At 38.7% G+C, this 21,285-nt stretch overlaps 1 protein-coding gene across 1 annotated transcript in view; it reads right to left on the minus strand.

Moving 5' to 3' along the window:
- The window catches only part of ksr2 (kinase suppressor of ras 2), a 298,317-nt gene that overhangs the window by 143,048 nt on the left and 133,984 nt on the right, over window positions 1-21,285 (minus strand). Inside the window, 1 exon segment of the mRNA XM_052032133.1 lies at window positions 12,332-12,513. Coding sequence (XP_051888093.1) covers window positions 12,332-12,513 — 182 coding nt within the window.

Genomic DNA, 21,285 nt, shown 5'->3' on the forward strand with positions numbered 1-21,285 from the left:
AGGTACTGTCGAAGTTGTCCTTGTGCTGGAATTGTCTCTTTATATGACCAAAGGTATATGCAGAATTGGTGATGAATTTATCTGGACATCTAACTTGGTACCAGCAGATTCTTCAGATACAAGTAACAGATGCTGGTCCTATGCAAGGATGCATCAGAGTGGCACCGCTAACATGTTGTTTCTGCCATCTTTCATTTATCCTCTGATAACCGTCCTTCAGAAGAAATAAGAAGCCACTGAGAGATGCCTCCAGAAAGGTTTTGAGCTCACTCATGGTTACATCAAAGCAGACAGCCACAATATGTTGGATCAGAGAGATTCCAACGTTCAAACTTTGCCTAAAAAAACCAAAACAATGCAGAAGTAATCAGTTACTAAGAGATGCAACTATAATTGGAATTTTTCTTTACAAAGAAGGATAGGGCTCTGTGAATGGATCTCCATGTCAGCATTTATCATTACAGAGAGGATATAACATTTAAATAAAATTGCTGACTCAAAAATACTACAAGATCGTACTTTTCTGCACTGTGTTCTTCCATTGGCTAGAAGGTCTTAGGTCGTTGTGTCCAATAGTAAGGAGAATCAGGACTCATTTGCATCATTGTTTTTGGTGCCTGGTTGGTATATAGGCAGTGAAAACTGAATTAGGTCTATTGTCTCCAACTTGGATAACTTGTCTGTTTTCTCCAACTTGGATGACTTGGATGAGGATTTGGAAGGGTGGGTTAGTAAGTTTGCAGATGACACGAAGGTTGGCGGTGTTGTGGATAGTGTGGAAGGTTGATGTAGGTTACAACAGGACATTGATAGGATGCAGAGCTGGGCTGAAAAGTGTCAGATGGAGTTCAACCCGGAAAAATGTGAAGTGATACACTTTGGAAGATCGAATTTGAAGGCAGAATACAAGGTTAATGGCAGGACTCTTAACAGTGTGGAGGTCCATGTCTATAGATCCCTCAAGGTTGCCGCACAGGTTGATAGCATTGTAAAGAAGGTGTATGGCATGTTGGCCTTCATTAGTCGGGGTATTGAGTTCAAGAGCCACAAGGTAATGTTGCAGTTCTATAAAACTCTGGTTAGACCACACTTGGAATATTGTGTTCAGTTCTGGTCATCTCCTTATAGGAAGGATGTGGAAGCTTTAGAGACAGTGCAGGGGAGATTTACCAGGATGCTGCCTGGATTGGAGAACAAGTCTTGTGAGGATAGGTTGAGTGACCTAGGGCTTTTCTCTTTGGAGTAAAGGAGGATGAGAGGTGACTTAATAGAGGTGTATAAGATGATACAAGGCATAGATTGAGTGGACAATCAGAGACTTTTTCCCGGGGGCGTAATTTTAAGGTGATTGGAGAAAGGTTTGGGGGGATGTCAGAGGCAAGTTATTTTTACACAGAAGGTGGTAGGTGCGTGGAACGCACTGCTGGCAGAGGTGGTGGAGGCAGATAAATTAGGGACATTTAAGAGTCTCTTAGATAGCCACATGAATGATAGAAAAATGGAGGGCTATGTGAGAGGGAAGGGTAAGATAGATCTTAGAGCAGGGTAAAATGTGGGCACAACATTGTGGGCTGAAGGGCCTGTACTGTGCTGTAATGTTCTATGTTCGATCAACAGAGATACAGTCCTTGCAATTAGACAAAGCACATAGCCATTCCACCAGAGTTATAGCAGCAGCTTTCCAAAATGGCTGCTTGTTCCAAGGTATTTATTGCTGATGGTTGTCAACAGTCCCATATTGCATGGGAGATTCTATGTTCAATCGTAAAATTGGTTGCCTGTAAAAAAATTATTGCAAAATGGCCTTACTCCCATATAACTTACTTAGCCTACAAAGATCGACAACATAAATGTTCAAAAATTAAAAATTCTGCAAAGCAATTCCATGAATGAGAACTTCCATGAACTGCCGAGAGGAATTATTTGTGGTGAGGTAGGACAAATACTGCCCACGTAACACTTTGACCGCCACTCAAGCTGAAAAAAACTGCCTTTTAACTGCTACTGTTGGAGTACGAAGGTAGGGAGGCTTAAAAGAGGGGAAGAGGAGGAATGTGTGGGGGGAAACGGAAGCCTGGGGTTGGAGGGGGAGAGGCGAGAGGAAAGAGAGGAGGTGAGGTTAAAAGGAATGGAGGAGTGGGAAGGAGGAAGGTGGAGTAGCTGTAGCAACTATATCAAAAATCGCAAAAACCTGATCTTTATTTTTGAAATTCTTTGTTGGCAGCCCTATTCTGTGCATATTATTGCTTAGCTTTCACCTTGGTACCTCACAAGTAGACTCAATGTCCAGAGCAGATCTGTCCACTAAAAGTATTTACTCCACTGCTTCTGCTTAAATCAGTCAGAGAAATTAAGATCAACGTTTTAAAATTAAAACTATTGACTAGTCAGATTTAAGGACTCAAACTACCCAACTTTAAATTCCCATTCAATCCCCACACTTTCTAGTAAGGTCAGGAACTGAACAATAATGATCATTGTGAAGTCTCCAAGTTTCTCTCTAGCCATAAAGGCAAAGAACAGTATGTGAAAAAAAAATCAAATGGAAAATATCTGAGTATCCTATATAAATCTGACATTCTGCAGTTAATGTTATAAAACTACATCTGTTTTGTATTAAGGAGCCAAAACATAAGACCAAGGAAACAAGTGAAACAAGGGATGAGTCTGTGCATGACAGTTTGGTGGTGATTCAATTTCCTTTTGAGAAAATTCAGGGCTTTTAGCTCCCTGTTTATTTTTCCTTCAAAATATTCCTTCATAGTTTTACACACTTTCCATCCACATTTTATGATTACTATCAAACTTTCAGAACAACCAACAAGACAAAGATTTTAAAAAATGACGAAAATATTCAAGTGAATAAATTCACTGCAGTCATGTTAATTTATCAGTAAGAAGTGTGCAGCCTGCTGGTATTTGGAGAGGCTAAACTTCCACCTTTGTAAAGCAAATTTTTTAATTAAATTTTAAATTTTTAAAATTTTATTTACAGTGTGGTAACAGGCCCTTCCGGCCCAACGAGTCCGTGCCGCCCATTTTAAACCCATATTAACCTACCTGTACGTCTTTGGGATGTGGGAGGAAACCAGAGCACCCGGAGAAAACCCACACAGACACGGGAGAATGTACAAACTCCTTACAGACAGCGACGGGAATCAAACCCCGATTGCTGGCACTGTAATAGCATCGCGCTAACCGCTACGCTACCGTGCCAATATCAATATTGCAAGATTTATTTCTTTCTCTCTAGCTTTGCAGTATTTATAGTGGAAAACAATAGTCATACTTTGTCAATTTTGCCTGTAATTTGCCTCCTATTTTGCACTCTAAACAAGGTATAATACATTAATTTTCAGTGGAGGTGGCTTCCTTGGTTCCAATTCTTTCCAAGTGAATACACGTACCCTATGAACTGTGCTGTTACTGTTTTGCAGGGAGAGTTTCATGAAATCTCAGAAGAAGAAAGCAACCATGTTGTGCCACTCTTCACTCTGACAGCGCTCAGGATGAATATTCAGAGAATTATATATCCTGCTGGCACTGCCTGCTCGATTGGCACAATTGAGAAATATATCCAGTTCCTTGCAGAGATTTCCCATGCAAAATCAAAACAGAAAATGCATGGAAAATCACAGTTGGTCAGATAGCATTCAAAAACTTCCTTCCTGTCCTAAAAGGAAATTCCATTGAAACATTAATCACTTTGCTGTACACCTGTTTAACATCAATTTCTTTTTTTTTCTAATTCTAATGCGAATTGCCCTAATTGAAGACAGGAAAGAAAGTTGTTTGCTATAGAGCCTAAAATATCCAATCAGTGGTTTAATGGATACTACGATGGAAAAAGACCCCAGCAGGGATTCAAATTTAAGAGACAGCATTAGATTTGATCAAAGTTATAAACATTGGGTCTGAATACAACATGCATCAATAAACACATCTGGTAAACGATGGCTCAAATTGGATCAAGACTACTGAGAGTGTCCAGCACTTAGGTAATGTTGTCAGGGTCTGTTAGGCCGATGAAATCATTATGTTTCTGCAGGCCACAGCAGCTGTTTGAATTTGTCTTCATTAGCATCTTATAAACAAGATAGATAAACAACCAGGAAAGCATCTAGTTGATCAGTACATTTGACTTGATTTCACTGGCAGATTAAAATAGACGAAACAAAGAATCCTATTCAATATAATTGCACTGCTATCATCACAGTGCTGTATTTTAAACCACCAGTGCACCTCCAATGACATTGTCCAACATAATCAGAAACTGTAAGAAAATCAAAAACTGTAGATGCTGGAAATCAGAAATAAAAACAGAAAATGTTGGAAACGTTCATCAGGTCAGACAGCATTTGTGGAAAGAGAAACAGTTAATGCTTCAGGTCCAGGAAAGTTCATCAGAACTGCATGTTGTGCATATCCTAGCAAGTTATTCCTGCAGTTGATATGGAACTTCACACCAGGTACCTGGGCTCATAATGCTTTTTTGGAACCTTCAAATTTGAATTAGAGGATCATCTTTAGAGATGTACCAAGAGGTCATTTTTCTCAGATCCATGCTTGTGTTTTTTCTCCATAACCCTGAAAATAACCATCTTCATGTAAATGCTCAATTACCTTTTAATATTTCCTATGGAATCTGATTCCACCACCCTTTCAGGTAGTTAGTATTGGATCTCAACCACTATCTGTGCTAAGAAACTTCTCCTCATTACTCCCCTAGTTATTTTGCTTGTTATTTAAAATTTTTCTCTACCTAATCAAAAACCCTCATAATCTTGAAGTCCTGAGTTTCCACTTAACCTTCCTTGCTTTAAGGAGAACAATCCCAGTTTCTCAAATCTCATCCCAATACACACGCTTGTCACGCCTCCTGTGGTATTGTGCCCAGGATTTTACACAGTACTCTAGCTGAGGCCCAATCGAAGTTTATGATGGTTATTTATATTACAAATGCCTCAATTTAAAACTCTCATCCCATTTGTTTCCTTGAATACCCTGCTTGTCAGCATCCCAATATGCCCTGCTTCTTTCAAAGATTGTGAATGTATACCCCAAATCTCTCTGCCATTGAAAGCCCACAAAATAGTAGCATTTAGATGTTTTTACACATCTCCAGATTCAACACTGAATTCATTCAAGTCATAGCCAATGCTAATTTATCAGAAAGCAATGATTATAAACAACTTTGCTTTTCTAATTATGCTTCCTCTAGACCATTCCAGCATGTATTTGCTTGTCCTATTACCATCCCTTTTATCTTGCACCACTATCCCTCTTTCATAGACCTTCTCTTTGATTCTATGCTCCCTTCCTTTTTTCCTTCCCCATGTTCTTGCTTCTTACATGTTTGTCTGGAAATTGGAACCATTTCCACACACTTTTATGTACAGATTGAACATGAGCTGTTTTGCCCCATTGATTGTACTAGCGATCATTTCCAATTTAATTAGCGACCTAGGCACCTTCAGGCATGATTCACCTTAGCACAGCTGACATTTGTCCAGAGCAGCTTATGATGTCATGTGAAGCACATTGTTTTAGCTGCCAGCAGATACTGGAGCCTCCAAGAAAGCCTAAAACTTTTGTTCATTCTCAAAAAAGACTTAACTGTTTGTCTCACAGGGTTCAGGCTAGAAATGGCAATTAAATAATCTGCACTGTCACATTGACGTCTCACACATGGCAGCTCCCAGCCTCATTCTGTGATTACATATTGAAGGTCTCACTATTCAAATGTTAACTACTTCAACGAAATTCCCTTCATTGATCGCAACCACTTTTTTTTTAAAAAGATCTATTAGGAGTTGCATGCACCAGTCATTCAGCCCACAACTCACAGTGGCTTGGAGCTAGTTCATTGTGTGTGTGGGTGGGTGTAGCAACTGCGTACTCTGTACACAGTTCCCAACAGGAACTACACAAGCCCTGTTTAAGTGTGCTAAATGCCACAGTGCTACTTCTAATTTCTTTTTTATCCAATTTTACAAACTCATTTGGGAGATCAGAGTGAGTGTTGGCACTATATGCAGCTTGTATTGAGCAAAAGGTGAACTCTAAACATTAACTTTGTTTAGCTCTCCAGAGATGCTGTCTAACTCACTGTGAACTTCCACCATTTTCTGTTTGTATTTTAGATTTCCAGCATCAGAGATAGTTTGCTTTTGTACCATTTTGATTATGCCTCCTCGTTATGTCATTTCTTTCAGAGTGCATCAGTTCATACATTAAATTGCTTCCTCTTATGTCTGTCCTTGCTCTCTCGAACAACTCTGTTATTCCATTCACTAGTTCTACAACTGCAAGTAACAGACTTATACAACCTATACCCAATGCCAAAACATTCATACATGAGATCAAAGGTCCATTCCCAACAACTGGAGACCCCATTCCTTTATTTTCTGCAGTCTATCAGAAAAGCAACCATTCTCCACTATTCTGATGTTGAATGGTAGGGCCACGGTCTGAAAAGAGGAAATGAGGACATGTCTGAGAACTGATGTTTGGCCTCTGCGAGACAGCAATTATTTCACCAGACTACAACAGTGTCACCTTTGTCGGCAAGTTTAACCAAAATTGATAATGGTCCATAACAAACCATGGAGTTGGATGCAGCAGACGTTTATTTATAATTAACAGACTGCACAAAACTGGCATGCAGCCTACATTGCACAGAACTGGCACAGGTTAATCTCACATTGCAATACCTATACATTTTCACTGTGTACATATTCTTGAGCCCATAGTTCATTCCGTGCACAAGAAGCTGAAAACAGTCTCCATCTGGTGAAAGATTAATTGCTCAGCCTGGATATTATGCAGTGTAGGGATTGATGCCACAGGATGAATCACATTGCCAGGATGAGTAGCAGCAGATGAATTAGAACATATTGGTCTGGTTTTGAGTCTATCATGTGTCATGTTCCATCCGGATCAATTAATGCCTAATTTGCACTACCTTTTGCCATTTGCAGTCCCCTCGCATGATCATTTCAGACTCCTGTTTGCAGAGTAACTTATTTCAACACATTGCTTTTGAAACAAAGCAGCAACATGACATCTTGGAAAGGTAATATTTACGCGATGATCCCCTTCTACTCAGAAATAACCAGGAACAAAAATTCTGCTCACACCTCATTTTCTTCCCTAAGGACAATCTGCTGTATAAATCATGCAAATTTAAGTTTGTCACGGTAGTATTATAAGCATTTTATGTTGCATATTGCTGAAATACAAGGAAATGTTTAAATCTGTTGATTGATTCAGCAGTGTGTATGTACATACACTTGGCAATCAGGAGGTCTACGTGCTCTTCACAAATATGAGGAGCAGAGACTCATCGTTTTAGCTCAGAGTCCCAAGCAAAACCTTTTCCTTATGTGTTATTTGATATCCACAAATTTATTTTGGAGTGTACAAGAATGGGGGCATAGAATATATAAGCTGGATGCTATTTTGCAAATTTACAAAACACTGATGGACGACACTTGGAGTGTCATGTGAAGTTCTGATCACCATGCTAATGGAAGGATGTGTCTGTGCTGGAGAGAGTGCAGAGGAGATCACCATGATGTTGCCTGGATTGGAGGACTTTAAGTAATGGGGATGAGAATGGATAGGCTGGGTCTATTTTCCCTGGAGCAAAGGAGGTTGAAGGGTGATCTGATCGAGGTATATAAAATTTATAAAGGCATAGATAGGGTATCAGAATCTTTCTCCCATGCTGAAGGCATTAAAATAAGAAGGCATAGGTTTAAAGCTCAAGGAAGGAGTTTTAAAAGGGATTTGATAGGAAAGTTTTTTTACACTGAGTAGTTGATATCTGGAACTTGCTGCCAGGGGAATCAGATACAATCACTGCATTTAAGAGACATTTAGACAGGCACTTAAATAGGAAAGGGATAAAGGATACAGTCCTAATGCAGGCATATGGGATTAGTGTAGATTAGCACAAAGGTTGGCATGGACATGGTGGGCCAAAGGGCTTGTTGCTGTGCTATACAACTCTAGGACTCTATTATGTATAAATATGTGTAACACTAACTGATTTACAGACAGATATGTGCTATTATAAAAAAAACTGTATGGTGCTTTAGGTTCTTTCAGTGCACACTAGTTGTATGGTGATCTCTCTAATAGTCATAGAGAACCCAATGAAATAGCCTTGAAACCAATTCTTGGCACTATTGAATATGGAATTAACTTCTGCCTGGCCATCTCACCTCATTCCAAATTAACAGCACATCAAAGGGGCAATTTCACTTGGGAAGGCACTTGCACTCATCCAGGTCCTATAGGTGTGCAAACTCCAAGGACGGAATAGGATATTTGATAATAAACTTTGCCACAGCATCAAATGAAGGCAGAGGATAATTTGATCCAAGTGAACATAACAAAGCGACTAAAACAAAGTGGCTACTTCTCTGACATTTGTCTACCATTTTTTAAAAACAGTGAAACAGATTTCTTTGAGTTCGAATACTGTTACAATATTCTACGTAAAACACTTCTTGGGGAACATGAATCAATGTAGTTGTTGTGGATCCGTAAAAGTACCCCACTAAACTGACTCAGAATGGTCAGTTCTTGGATGAGATACCACCTGGGAATGGTAGGTTCAGAAGACCTGCTGCATGGAGGAAAAAGATTGATCCAACTAACAGAATGAATTTAACAACAATCTCAAATACATTGCATATAATCATGAAAAAATATGTGGAGCAAATAGACGTATTTCATGCAGGCACATATGCTGTTGGCCATATACTACATAGAATTAAGTGGTATATATATGGTATAAGTGGCATTCCACAATGTAACTGAAATGGGAGAGAAGCAGAGAAGGACAGATATTATGCCAAAGGGGATCTCCTCCAAATCTGTCACATGTTCCCCAAATGATTAAGCTAATACTGCCCCCAAAACAGGCTTGTTTCTAGCTCTGATTTGTAATCAACCTAAAAGTAATGAAAAATATTTTTCCAAGTATATCAAACTATGAATAGAGATACGAATCTACAAAACAGACTATCTTAAAGGGTAATCTCTACATTTTATAGACAATTTTATAAAGCATTTTTATATGGAATGCATGTCACCTTAATAGAATTTCACGGTTCATTCAATATCCAAGAGGTGGCAATATGGATCCAAAACCTGCTTAATGGCGAGAGTTAAAAGTAATGGTTGCTGAGTGGCTTTGTCACTGAAACGCTGTTACCAACAGGGTTCCAGAGAGTTCAGTACTCAACCCTTTTGAGATTTATATTAATGACATAGACGTAAATGTAGAGGGTGTCAGATCCAGTTATTTTCGAATCCACAGGTTCTTTCAGGAGTCCAGGAATGAGTTGAAAACAACTTGGTGCTTCACAAAGTTTTATTGGAAAGTTTAAAACAAAGAAACATTAACAGAGCATGAGGCACTAGCTTTGATGAGCTGAGACAAAGGAACAAAAGAAAGCTCAGGCCAGGGGACAGCAAGAGCAAGAGAGAGATTAACAAAAAGTGACACCTTTTATACCTGAGACAAGAGATGCTCTTTAGCTAACAATAGTCCAATCAGGAAACCTATTAGATACCTGTGGCCAAACCAACCAATGAAAAAACCACATATTCACCTGATGGACGGACCAATAAGCTAGTAAGCGGCCATTCCTTGTGCAGCCACTTGAGGTATATTAAACACTATACATGTTAAAAGACTAATTAAAACAGTTGAATCCAACAAGGGTATGATAAAGAAGTTTGCAGCTGATACAAAAATTGGCCCTGTAGCTGAGATGGAAAAAAATGAGACTGTGGGAATATGGTCTGATCAGTTGGGCAGAAAAATAGTAAGTGGATTTTAATCCAGAGAAATGTGGGGAGTAATTTGGGGAGGTGCAACAGGCAAGCAAACATACAATATATGGGAAGACATTGAGTAGTATAGAGGAACAGAGTGGACAGATCTTCAAAGGTTGCAGGGCAGGTCAATAAAGTAGTCAAAAAGGTATACATGACCTTATCCATTATTGGCATCACAGGTAGACAGGGTGGTGACAAAAGTTTTTGGCAGGCTGGCCTTCATCATTCAGGGTACTGAGTGAAGAAGCTGGCATGGTATGTTGTAGTCGTACGAAAACGTTGGTGAGGCTGCATTTGGAATATCGTGTTTCAGTTTTTAGTCACTTCTGCCCTGGGAAAGATGCCATTAAGATGGAAAGAGAGCAGAAAAAATTTATGAGAATGTTGCCAGAACTCGAGGGACTGAGTTATAAAGAGAGGTTGGACAGGCTAGGAATTTATCCCTTAGAATATAGGAGACAGAGGGGTGATATTATTGAGGTGTATAAAATCATGAGGGGTGTAGCTAGGCTGAATGCACACAGACTTTTTTCCCAGGGTTGTGGAATCAAGAACTAGAGGGCATAGGATTAAGGTGAGGGGGAGAGATTTAATAGGAATCTGAGGGACAACCTTTTCACCCAGGGGGTGATCCGTATATGGAATGTGTTGTCAGAAGAAGTGTTGAGGCAGGTACACTAACAACATTCAAAGACATTGGACAGGTACCTGGATAGGAAAGATTTAGAGGGATATGGGCCAAACAGGGGCAAGTGGGACTAGGTTAGATGGATATCTGGTCGGCATGGACCAGTTTAGGCTGAAGACCCTGTTTCCGTGCTGTATGACACGATGACTCCACGGCTAAGTCATGGAGCATGGGAGCAGAGAACTGCATGTGATTCTGGTCACCAAATTACAGGAAAGATGTGATTGTGCTGGAGAGGGTGCAGAGAGATTTACAAAGACGTTTCCAGGACTGAAAAGTCATAGCTATGAGGGAAGACCAGATAAGCTAGCATAGTCTTCTTTAGTGCAGAGGAGGCTGAGAGAAAGTTGAATAGAGATGGATATAATTATGAGAGGCCTTGTTGGTGTAGAAACAAAGGGCTGATTTTCCTTATGAGAGGGCTCAAAAACCAAGAATGTAAGTAATTGGTAAAAGGATTAGAGGGGAGATGAAGAAAAATATCCTCACCCAGAGAACAATAAGGACCTGGAAGTCACTGCAGGGAAGGGTGGGTAAAAGCAAACACTGTCATAACATTGAAAACACTCCTGGAATGTGTACTTGAAGAGCCTTGACCTGAAGGACTGCAGACCTAGTAGTAGAAGGTGGGGTCTGACTGGGGATATGTTGGACTAAGTGACCTCTTTTGTGCTGTAAATTTCTTTGACTTCTCTGAAAAGAGTTTGTGAAGGTTTCATGTAAATATTCTATAATTAGGAATATCTTAAGATTTTCAGTTATGTCAGTTTGGTAATCATACCTCTGATACCTTGGTCTAGTAATTCAAATATGTCCTAACAATATATCCATAGCAGTGGCACGGGCTAAAGAAAGCCCCTCTGTACACATTTTGAAGCTCTGAACCATGGAGTAGTATTGTTTTGATGGGCTATATATCTGCCCTGGAACTTTGCTGTCATTTAAGAAACACAAGACAAAATAAAAATACTCAATGCCAATTTTCAACATGGTCCCAAAAGACAATACACTGACTGAAGCTCAAATCCAAAACATGATTTAACAACTGAGTCAAATGTCCCTGAAACTTTAAATTAATATCTTTGCACATATTCTAACTAAATTTTCTCTCCTCACTAATAAGTATTATGGTCAAAGCTCATTCTAATAAATGATTTGCTGGAAGTTCTACTGCTGCACTATTATGACAGACCTTGACCATTATTATCAGAACTGAGTGCTCCATGGCTTCAGACTTGGACTTTTTTAAAACTTTAAACAAATCTTATTGCTCCCTTTTTAATTACAGCATTTTCTGGAAGGCCTTCTGAGCAAAGGATAGAATATTATTGTAATTAGGACTCTTACTGACAATATCACTTTGAAATCAAGCTTTCTAAAGATCAAAAAAACCTCAATATCCTTAAAACCAAGCTCTGCTTTTTAAGATACTCCATGTATCATTAGCTTACTCAACAAGTTTCCTATTAGATCTTGAATATTACTCCACTGTGAGTTTTCAGCTGGAGCCTTAAATAAACAGTGTAGTACCATAGAGTGTAGCTTTTCCAAATGATCCATGACTGAGTCAACAGTGCTCTTTTACAACTAATGATGTGGGTCTTCATGGAACTGAAGCAAATGACCAATTCAACATAATATTAAAGCACTGATGGGATTAAAACTAAAGAAGCTATAAAAGTATGAAATAAATAGCTTATGTCCTTTCAAAATGAAGCAGCTCAATTCTGATCTTTAGTATACCTCATGTTGATTCAGCAACCACCTCAAAATGACAATGTTACTTACTTGATGAGAAATTGGCTTCAGTGTGAACCGGAGGTGTAGAAGGAAGAAAAGATGGGTGTCCAACAAAAAAGGAGCGCAAGGAACGTTCTGAGAGAAGAGGGGAACGTTGAGCAGGGATGTTCTCACAGCTGCCAACACTATTGTGTATCTTCAGATTTAGAGGTTTGTTCTTTTTCTTTGCTCTGGCAGAATCATACAAAGGCAATAAATCAGTAAATACCTATTCAGAGGTACAAAATTAGTCTCTAAGTACTGCTTATAAATTATAATGACTGCAGGAAAACTAGAGCAGGTATTAAAATCTTTTGGTCTCTGCCCAGCTTTGGTCAGTTTTTGAATAATGCTGTGGTAGAAATAATAACAATTCAATATAACCATCAAGGCAAATTCTTCATATAAAAGGACAATGGCAATCTCTTATAAAAGAGTGGAGATACATGACAAATATGACATCCTCATTTTTTCACAAATACAACTATCGGATCTGTGAGAAATATCAAGGAACACATAGGAAAATTTTAATTGCCTGCAACAAAACAAATCTCATTTGCATGATGCAATAACAAAACCTTGTTACTTCCAAGGCCACCTTCAAAATGCACATCTTAGACAATACTGTCAGCCACCTATGTTTTCTGACTATAGTTTATCTCTGCTAAGGTTCATAAGATGTTCCACCAAATTAAAGACAGCATTTAAGTGCAAGTTGTTGAGATCTGCATAAGTATATCTTCAGGTTCCCACTCTCAAAAGGTAAAATAAAACAAGGCATATGGAGGTGCATGACAATGACTTCCACTCAGTATTCTATACCCCATTTTGTCTGCACACTTGGAAGGGGTACAGCTGTTAGAAAATACTTTTCTGTGTCTGTGTTAACAGAAACATCAGAGGACATTCATTTTGAGAGCTAGAATTTTGTAAATAATGGCTTCAACATCTGCTTTTAGCAGGAAGGGAGAATAGGCTTTTGTAAATGGGACCGCAAAGGATCCTGCAAGTCCTAATGAATTTAACTCTGGGACCTATTTTCAAAATCATGACAGCCTGTTTTATTCACAGATTGGCTGTGTGTTGCTTGTGATAGGTTCTGGGAAGTGGATTGCAAGGTGAGCAGTAGATTGGCAGTTGGGCAACAGCCCTGAAGCTTGGGGGCATTGGGCAACAAGACATCATGAAGAACAGTTTGAGATCTGGAATTGGGCAGCTGAAGATCTAAATGGGTCAGAGTATGTAAATGTCAGAAATCACTGAGTGTCTGAGCTGTTGGAAATCGCAGACAAATGGGGTATGTAATGCTTTATAAGATCTGAGTGCAGGTTACATAAAAGGCTGTGGCTGAGAGAAACACTACTGCTCCCCCAGACTTACATGCTGTGTTATAAATGCTTTTAACTCATTATTGACTTCTTTCCCTATTACGATCTCCAGAAGTTTCAAAATCCAGCCTATAGTCTTAAAAATAAACAGTCAAACAAATTAAAAGCAAGCAGCATTCTGGTCCTGATGCCTCTCAAGAGCAGTTGTATTGTGCACTTCCTTTATTTGTCTACTGGGGCCAGGTTTGTCAAACACTTTCCCTACCTGCCTTCTGGGAGTAGATTGGCCAGCCACTTCCCTGACCAACAATGTGTTGATCACCTATAACCCAGGATTGGGAATCAGCTCTGAGAAGTTTTGTAATTTCTACCTCCAACCTGCACTGCTCCCACACGCCATCACACCCTCTGCCCCCTCATGATTCATAAGAAACATTTATCAAGAGTGGTAATCAATTAACTAACTCTATAAAACGCACTCAAACTGAAAATTTAGATTATTGATTTTGGAAATTGACATTTAGTTATCACCAGAGGCTAGTCCAATGATCTTGCAATTCATTCTTATCTCCAAATAGATGTTGATATTATTAAAGACCGACTTTATAAAAGGATCCAACTTTTGGCACACAGTCTTAAAGTTGGTCACTGTGATATGTGCTCGGTCAATGATGCTTACTCACCTAGAGTAAACCAGGAACAAAGCAGGTGTTTGATACCATCTTTAGTATTCAAATTAGTTATTTTTATATATATTTCACCACAATATTTGTGGATTTGATTTTTGTATGCATACTTGATCTCCTCCTGACATATGCAAGATAAAACAATTGCAGTCTGAACCTAAATAGAAGACAGCAGCTTGCAGCAAGACTCCAAAAGACACCTATAATGATTCATTTCAAATATTAGCATTATTGGCTGCAAATTTATTTTTGAATTTACTCTTTAACTTTTCAGTTACAGTATTAAGTTCAAAGGCTGTCAGTGATGTGGAGAGGGGATTGGTGACATTCAGTGGGCGGTAGCTCAAGAAAGGCAATCTGGTGCCCATTATGGTCTATTCCGATATTCAGTTCATTGTAGTCAGCTGCCCAGGTGGTTACAGTCAATTTTTTTTTGAGTTAGATGTCCTAGATGTTTAGGAGCCTAAGGGCTCTGTGTGAAGTGGGGGTGGATACTGGAGGAAAAGCTTGATTCATTTCTTCTTTAAGATTTTTTAAAAATATATACTTTATGTATGACAGATTTTTTAATGGTACGTAATATGTGGTAGAAGAACTGTCATGGCACTTCTCAAAATTTGCAAAAATTCAGGAGAAAAATGATACTGGGAGAAAGCTATAAATCACTAGATTACAAATTCTTGTGTGAACAAAGTGAAAATACAGAGGTGCAAATATTAAATTGGAAAAAGTGAAAACTGACATATAGCTCAATGGTTATGTGAAGCAGATAGCCTCAACAGCTACTGTAGGGTTGATAGACATAAGAGATTTCATTTCAAAAAAGGTATTCTGAAAGCAGCTTTACTGTCTCTGTATCTTTTACAACCATTTAAATTTTGCAGATAACAGGAATATTTCATTATTCTCATATTGTCTTGAGAACATGAGGTAGTGTTTCCTGCATTATTACCATACAATAGGATTTCCTTCAACAGCAATTCCATTTTGTCCTTGTAAAATTAGTTCATCTCGAATCATAATTAATTTGTAAGGCCATCATCCCTTACTGACAGATCCATTGTTTCTACTCAGGGAGCAGATGAATGGCTTTTGAAGTTGAAACATACATTTAGCAAAATAATGGGAGAAAATGTAAAAGTAGCAGGACATCCATTGGGTTTTGAATGTGATGAAAACAACAATATTAATAATGTATGAATGAATTACGCACTTTCAGCATTAGGATAGCCAGCTAAACTGAGAGTGGCATGTGACACTTGTGAAGACAAGGAATAGATCATGCAAAAGGGGGTCTAATAACAGTATCACACACCCCACAAATATTACTTGTATCGACAAAACAGAATACCAGTAATGATAATGTTAACAACATGTTGAGCTTTTCATACAAAACAATAATATTATGCAGTAAAACAGTGTGATAGTTTAGCCTTAGTTTGCAAAAGGACTTTAATATTCTCCATTTCATGGAGCAAACACTGTTGGGAAATATAACTGCATTTTGTCTGAATTATTTAGAATGGAACATGATACCATTAGCAACTGATAAAATAATTCATCACTATAAATGTACCCCTTCACACTTGTACAATTTTCCACATAATAGTTTGTTTCTATGGTATGTAAATACCGGCAATTCCTCTTTCAGGTAAGATAGACTAACAAATTCCACACACTGACTGTTCAGAGCAATTTACTTTTGGAATTGTTTACAATGCAAGCCAACAAGTATTCTGATGAGTGAATGGATAGGCAGAAGCCTGGATATATGGTTGTAATGTGAATAGCATTGCAAATCAGTAAGCACAAAGTTTGATGTTTAAAACATAGATAAACCAAGACAGTAGGTGTGAAGTTCGAATTTTAACAATGATGTTATTTCTCATCTGCAACCAAGAATAAGGGAAATGTTGTCCATAGGGAACCAGTTCAAAACTAGTACAAATGAAATCAATGAGACCAAATACCAGAAGCATCACATTTTGGAAGGAGAATGTGACTTGGCCAATTTTGCTTTCTTACCCCCTTTTGCCACCAAATTTGTTTACTTCATCTCATTCCATTTAATTTAGTTTCAATCTCTAATTATCCAATTGCTTATACATTTGGTATAATTTGCACACATTAATCTTTCATTTCCAATCCTTTCTTGGGGCAAGGGTAAACTTAAGGCTCAAATGGGATAGGGATTGCAATGCATGATTAAGCTGCTCCTGATTATTGCTTCATGTAACCAACTCTAATTCGTGGATCAGCAGGGGACTTGATTTCACCAGTAGGTAGCACCAGTAGGAAGCCAAACTGTAGTTTTTAAACAGGAGGTAAATAGTGACTACAGGAGATGATTGAAGAAAAATATTAAATGCATGTCACTCCATCTGCACTTGTACTCCAACATATTGTGAGCAGCATAATAGCACAGCAAGTAGAGTTGATGCCTCAGAGCTACAGCAACCTGGGTTCAATCCTGATCTTCAGTGCTGTCTGTGTGGAGTTTGCATGATCTCCCTGTGACAACATGGGTTTCCTTGGGGTGCTCTGGTTTTCTTCCACGTCCCTGAAAATGTGTGGGCTGCTAGGTTAACTGTCCACTGTAAATTGCTTTTCTTCCTTCTTCATGAATCATGGCTTCCCCTCTACCTTGATCACATCTCGCCTATTTCCCACACCTCTGCTCTCAGCCTTTGTCCTCCTGGAGAGAGCAAGGATAAAGCTCCCTTGGTCCTCATTTTCTATCCATGAGCTTCTGCACTCAATGGGTCAGTTTTTCAGTTAGATAATTGTTAAGAATCCTATGGCCTAATTGATATTCCTTTCAATGGTTTAAAAAATGAAGATTAGATTTCTGGGATTTTGCTCAGAGATTCAGCCTTTTGCAGATCAAAGCTTCATTTCCATGCCATTCAGCTAATTAAAACTCTTTGACAATTTTCCTGAAGCACATTAGCATTAAGATGCTATCATTAACTTTAGATTTATGATAGGTCTCTTGCCTCCAGTTCATAATTTATGGTTTTAAATTCCAGGGAAAAGAGAAAGCTGAGGGAGTGCAACATTGTTGGATGTGTCACCTTTAGGATACAACATGAACAAGGTCCCCATCTGTTCTTTCAGTGGATTGTAAAAAAATCTCATGGAACAATAGGATACAGTGCTGGAGCAGAAGTTAAATTATGTGAGTAACCATCAAGAAGCCTGAACTAACAATCCACTGTTTTGAGTTCAAATCCCACTAAGGCAGCTTTTGAATTTAAATTCAACTAATAATCCTTTAATGCAAGAAAACAACTAGTCTTAGTAATGGTGACCACAAAAACTACCACGTTGTCATAAACACCCACCTGGTTCACTCACACCCTGCAGGGAAGGAAGTCTGCCATCTTTACCTGGTTTGGACTAAATGGAATTCTAGACCCACCCATGTGGATGGCTCTTAAAGTACCCAGCGAATCACTCACGTACCAATACCACTACGTTCAGAGAAAAAAATAAAATTGCTCGGCACCAAATTCAGACAAGCAAACATCACTTACAGTCTTGTCAACCTTGCAAGTTGTTCCTTACAAACAATTGGGTCCGGTGTCTAAATTGGAAACACTGTCTCACAGACTAGTCAAGTAACAGTCTGGCAGAATCATACTCATGTAATAGCACTTTATAGACAATGTTCCAGACTCCTCCATCACAGAGTACATCTTGTCCCATTGGCAGAACAGACCCACCAAAGGTGGTGACGTTGTGATTTACAGGTGGAAAGAAGTCACCCTTGGAGTTCTCAACATTGACTTCAGATCCATGAAGTCTCAGGACATCAGGACAACCTTTTTTTAAATATTCATTCAAGGGATGTGGTCTTCACAGGCTGAGCTAGATTTAATTGCCCATCCCTAGGTGCCCTGAGAAGTTGGTGATGAGCTGCCTTCTTGAACAGCTAGAATAATGAAACCTCCTCCTGATTCCCAACCTACAGTTCTTTCTCAGCTGATGAATCAGCAGTCCTCTAAGATGAACAACATTTGAAAGAAACACTGAAAGTAGTTAGTGTACAAGTATACTCTGTCATTCTCAACACAGCCTTGATTCAAGCATGAACCAACCAACTGAATTCTAGACGTGAGGTGACTGCCCTTGATATCAAGGTAGCATTTAAATGAGTGTTGCATCAAGGAGCCCTGGTAAAACTGCTGTCAACTGGCATCAAGGAAAAAACACTCCAATGGTTGAAATCATACTTTGCAGAAAGGAAGATGATTGTGATTATTGAAGGTCAATCAATCCAACTCTGCGGCATCTTTACAGGAGCTCCTAAGGGCAGTGTCCTAGACCCAACCTTCTTTATCTCTTTAATCAATGTCCTTCCTTTCATCATAAAGTCAAAAGTAGATATGTTCAATGACGGTTACACAACATTGAAGTCCATTCACAACTCCTGAACAAATGAAGTAATCTATGGCTACATGTAGATAACATTCAGGCATGGGCTGATAGGTGGCAAGTAACAACTGCATCAACAAAATGCCAAGCAATGACCATGTCTAATGAGACATAGTCTAACCACCTATTCTTGAGATACAGTGGCATTACCACTGCAGCCACATCATCAATATTCAAGAAGCCACTAATGACCAACCCATAAACGCCAGGCTTACAAGAACAGGTTTGAAATTGGGTATCTTGAATCACCTCCAAACACTTTAAAGCTTTTCCATCATCTAAAAGTCACAAGTCATGAACATGATGGAACTTGCCTGGATGAGTACAGCTCCAACAACTCTCAAAAAGCTTAACAGCATCCAGGTTGAAGCAGCCCACTCGGTTAGCACCCCATAGATCACCCTAAACACTCTGTCCCTTCCCCACCATTCATGGTTGCTGCAGTTTGTACCACTACAAATTGCACTGTTTTGCATTGCCTGTGCTATTCCAACTCCCAAACCTATGGCAGCTACCATGAGGAACAAGAGCAGAAAGTTCACAGGAATGCCACCAACTGCAGGTTATACTCCATGTTGTACATATCCTGATCTGGAAATATATCATCAGTCCTTCATCATTGCTGGGTCGAAGTTCAGGAACTCCCTACCTAACAGCACTCTGGGAGTACCTTCACCAGAAAGTCATTCAAGTCAGTGGTCATTTCAGGGCAATGAGGGATTAGCAATAAATGTTGCACTTGCTGTCTAAATCCAGATCCTGAAAAATGAACAACAAAATCAAAAAATCCAAAGAGAAACTGAGGCAGCTTCCTCAATACCTTAGCCAATAGTTACCCTGTAAATGTTCTCTGTTTCTAATAGTGATCATACTTCAAAAACCGTGCTTTGGGATAGCCCAAGGACATGAAAGGTGTTGTAAGAATATCAGTTTGTTCTTTCTGTCAGGGATAATAAAAAGCTGTTGAACATTTGCCATCTCGATGTAATATGATTTAATCAAATTGCCTTTCCCATTCTGCTGAGTTCATTATTTGAGACATTCTAATAACTGGGTTCTAATAAGAGAACAATTTTTACTTTGTTACCTAAAGGCTTTGTTTGAGCAGGAAAGCAGGCAAGGTAATCTGCTCCCAGACTTTTGCCAAAAGCTGTTTTTAAAACTGTCAAGAATCAGAAAAGAGCATTCATTCCACCAGCCTATTATAAAATGAAGATCCCACAGGGACATGAAGAAACCAGGGGAGAAGTCAAAGATAGAAGAATGAAATTATTCTGCTAACTGAATAATTATCTTTTCATTCCCATTAATGCATTATTTACACTCTCAGAGACCTTTAGGATGTATTCAAGAGTTTTTGTCAGCATCCAAGCTAATAATAGTTAACAATATGAAGTCCTCAATATTCAATTACATTTTATTTTTCATTGAAATTGGATCTCACAAAAATATAATCCCATTTCTAGGCCTCAACAAGGCCAAGCATTTTTTTTTGTCAAACTCATCTTATCAGTTTTTTTATCAATCTTTATGCATAAACTAACTTACAATGCAGTAGGCCTCATTCAGGCTATTTAGAACAGCAATGAGGGAAAAATTTGGGATTCTTGAATCTGTTAAAAGCAATTGGATAACTGAACTATACAGTATGACAATGCATTTACCCATGGTATCTTTTTATCTGTTCAGTAGAAGACAAACCAAAATGATTGCTAATAATTTAAGATATCCTTTATCCTACTCACACAGATATTTAACTCAAAACATTGTTAAAAGTTCATGCAGTAATGGTCTATATGATAAAACTTCATCATCAGAAATCCTTCTTCAATCCATACAAAAAGAGAGCAGGCAAATTAAAATGTGAAAGAAAGGAAGATTTGCATTAATAGGGGACCTTTCTATCCCTGTAAGCACATTTGCAGTCATTGAAGTACTTTGGACGTTTAGTCATTGAGGTAATGTAGAAATCACAGCAGCCAATCTTCTCACAGCAAGATCCCACAAATAGTATTGTTGGTTGAGAGATGAAAGATTTTCTTCACACTGGTGCCACGGAACCTTTTATGTCCATACGAGAGAGCAGACGGGGATGTGCTTCTGAAAATGCAGCACTCCCTTACTACTGAGAATTTTTTTGCTAAGTCTTTGGGGTGGGACTTGAACACATCCTTCCAAATATGGAAGAAAGCTTCTTTGAAGCATAAAGCGTGAGTTCTGATCGAAAAATGTTAGGCCAATGAGTGACCCGCTTTGTCTTTGTTTCTTGAAATCGTTTTACATTTAACAAAGCGTGGACTCTTCTACACGGTATGATCATTATACATTTCATACATCAAACAAAAAGAAATGTCTTGGCCACAACTCCTACTGAGTAATCTGTAGTTTTTCCTGGAAGCATTTTAGTTGGTTAATCAATGGTGCCTTCCAATCATTTCCTGTTCTTTGTTTTGTCAAAGGCTTGAGCAATGTTTTGTTGTGAACTAAGTGGGTTTGTTGAAATTCAAATGCA

Source organism: Pristis pectinata, chromosome 17 (genome assembly GCF_009764475.1).
Source record: "Pristis pectinata isolate sPriPec2 chromosome 17, sPriPec2.1.pri, whole genome shotgun sequence".
NCBI lineage: Eukaryota > Metazoa > Chordata > Chondrichthyes > Rhinopristiformes > Pristidae > Pristis > Pristis pectinata.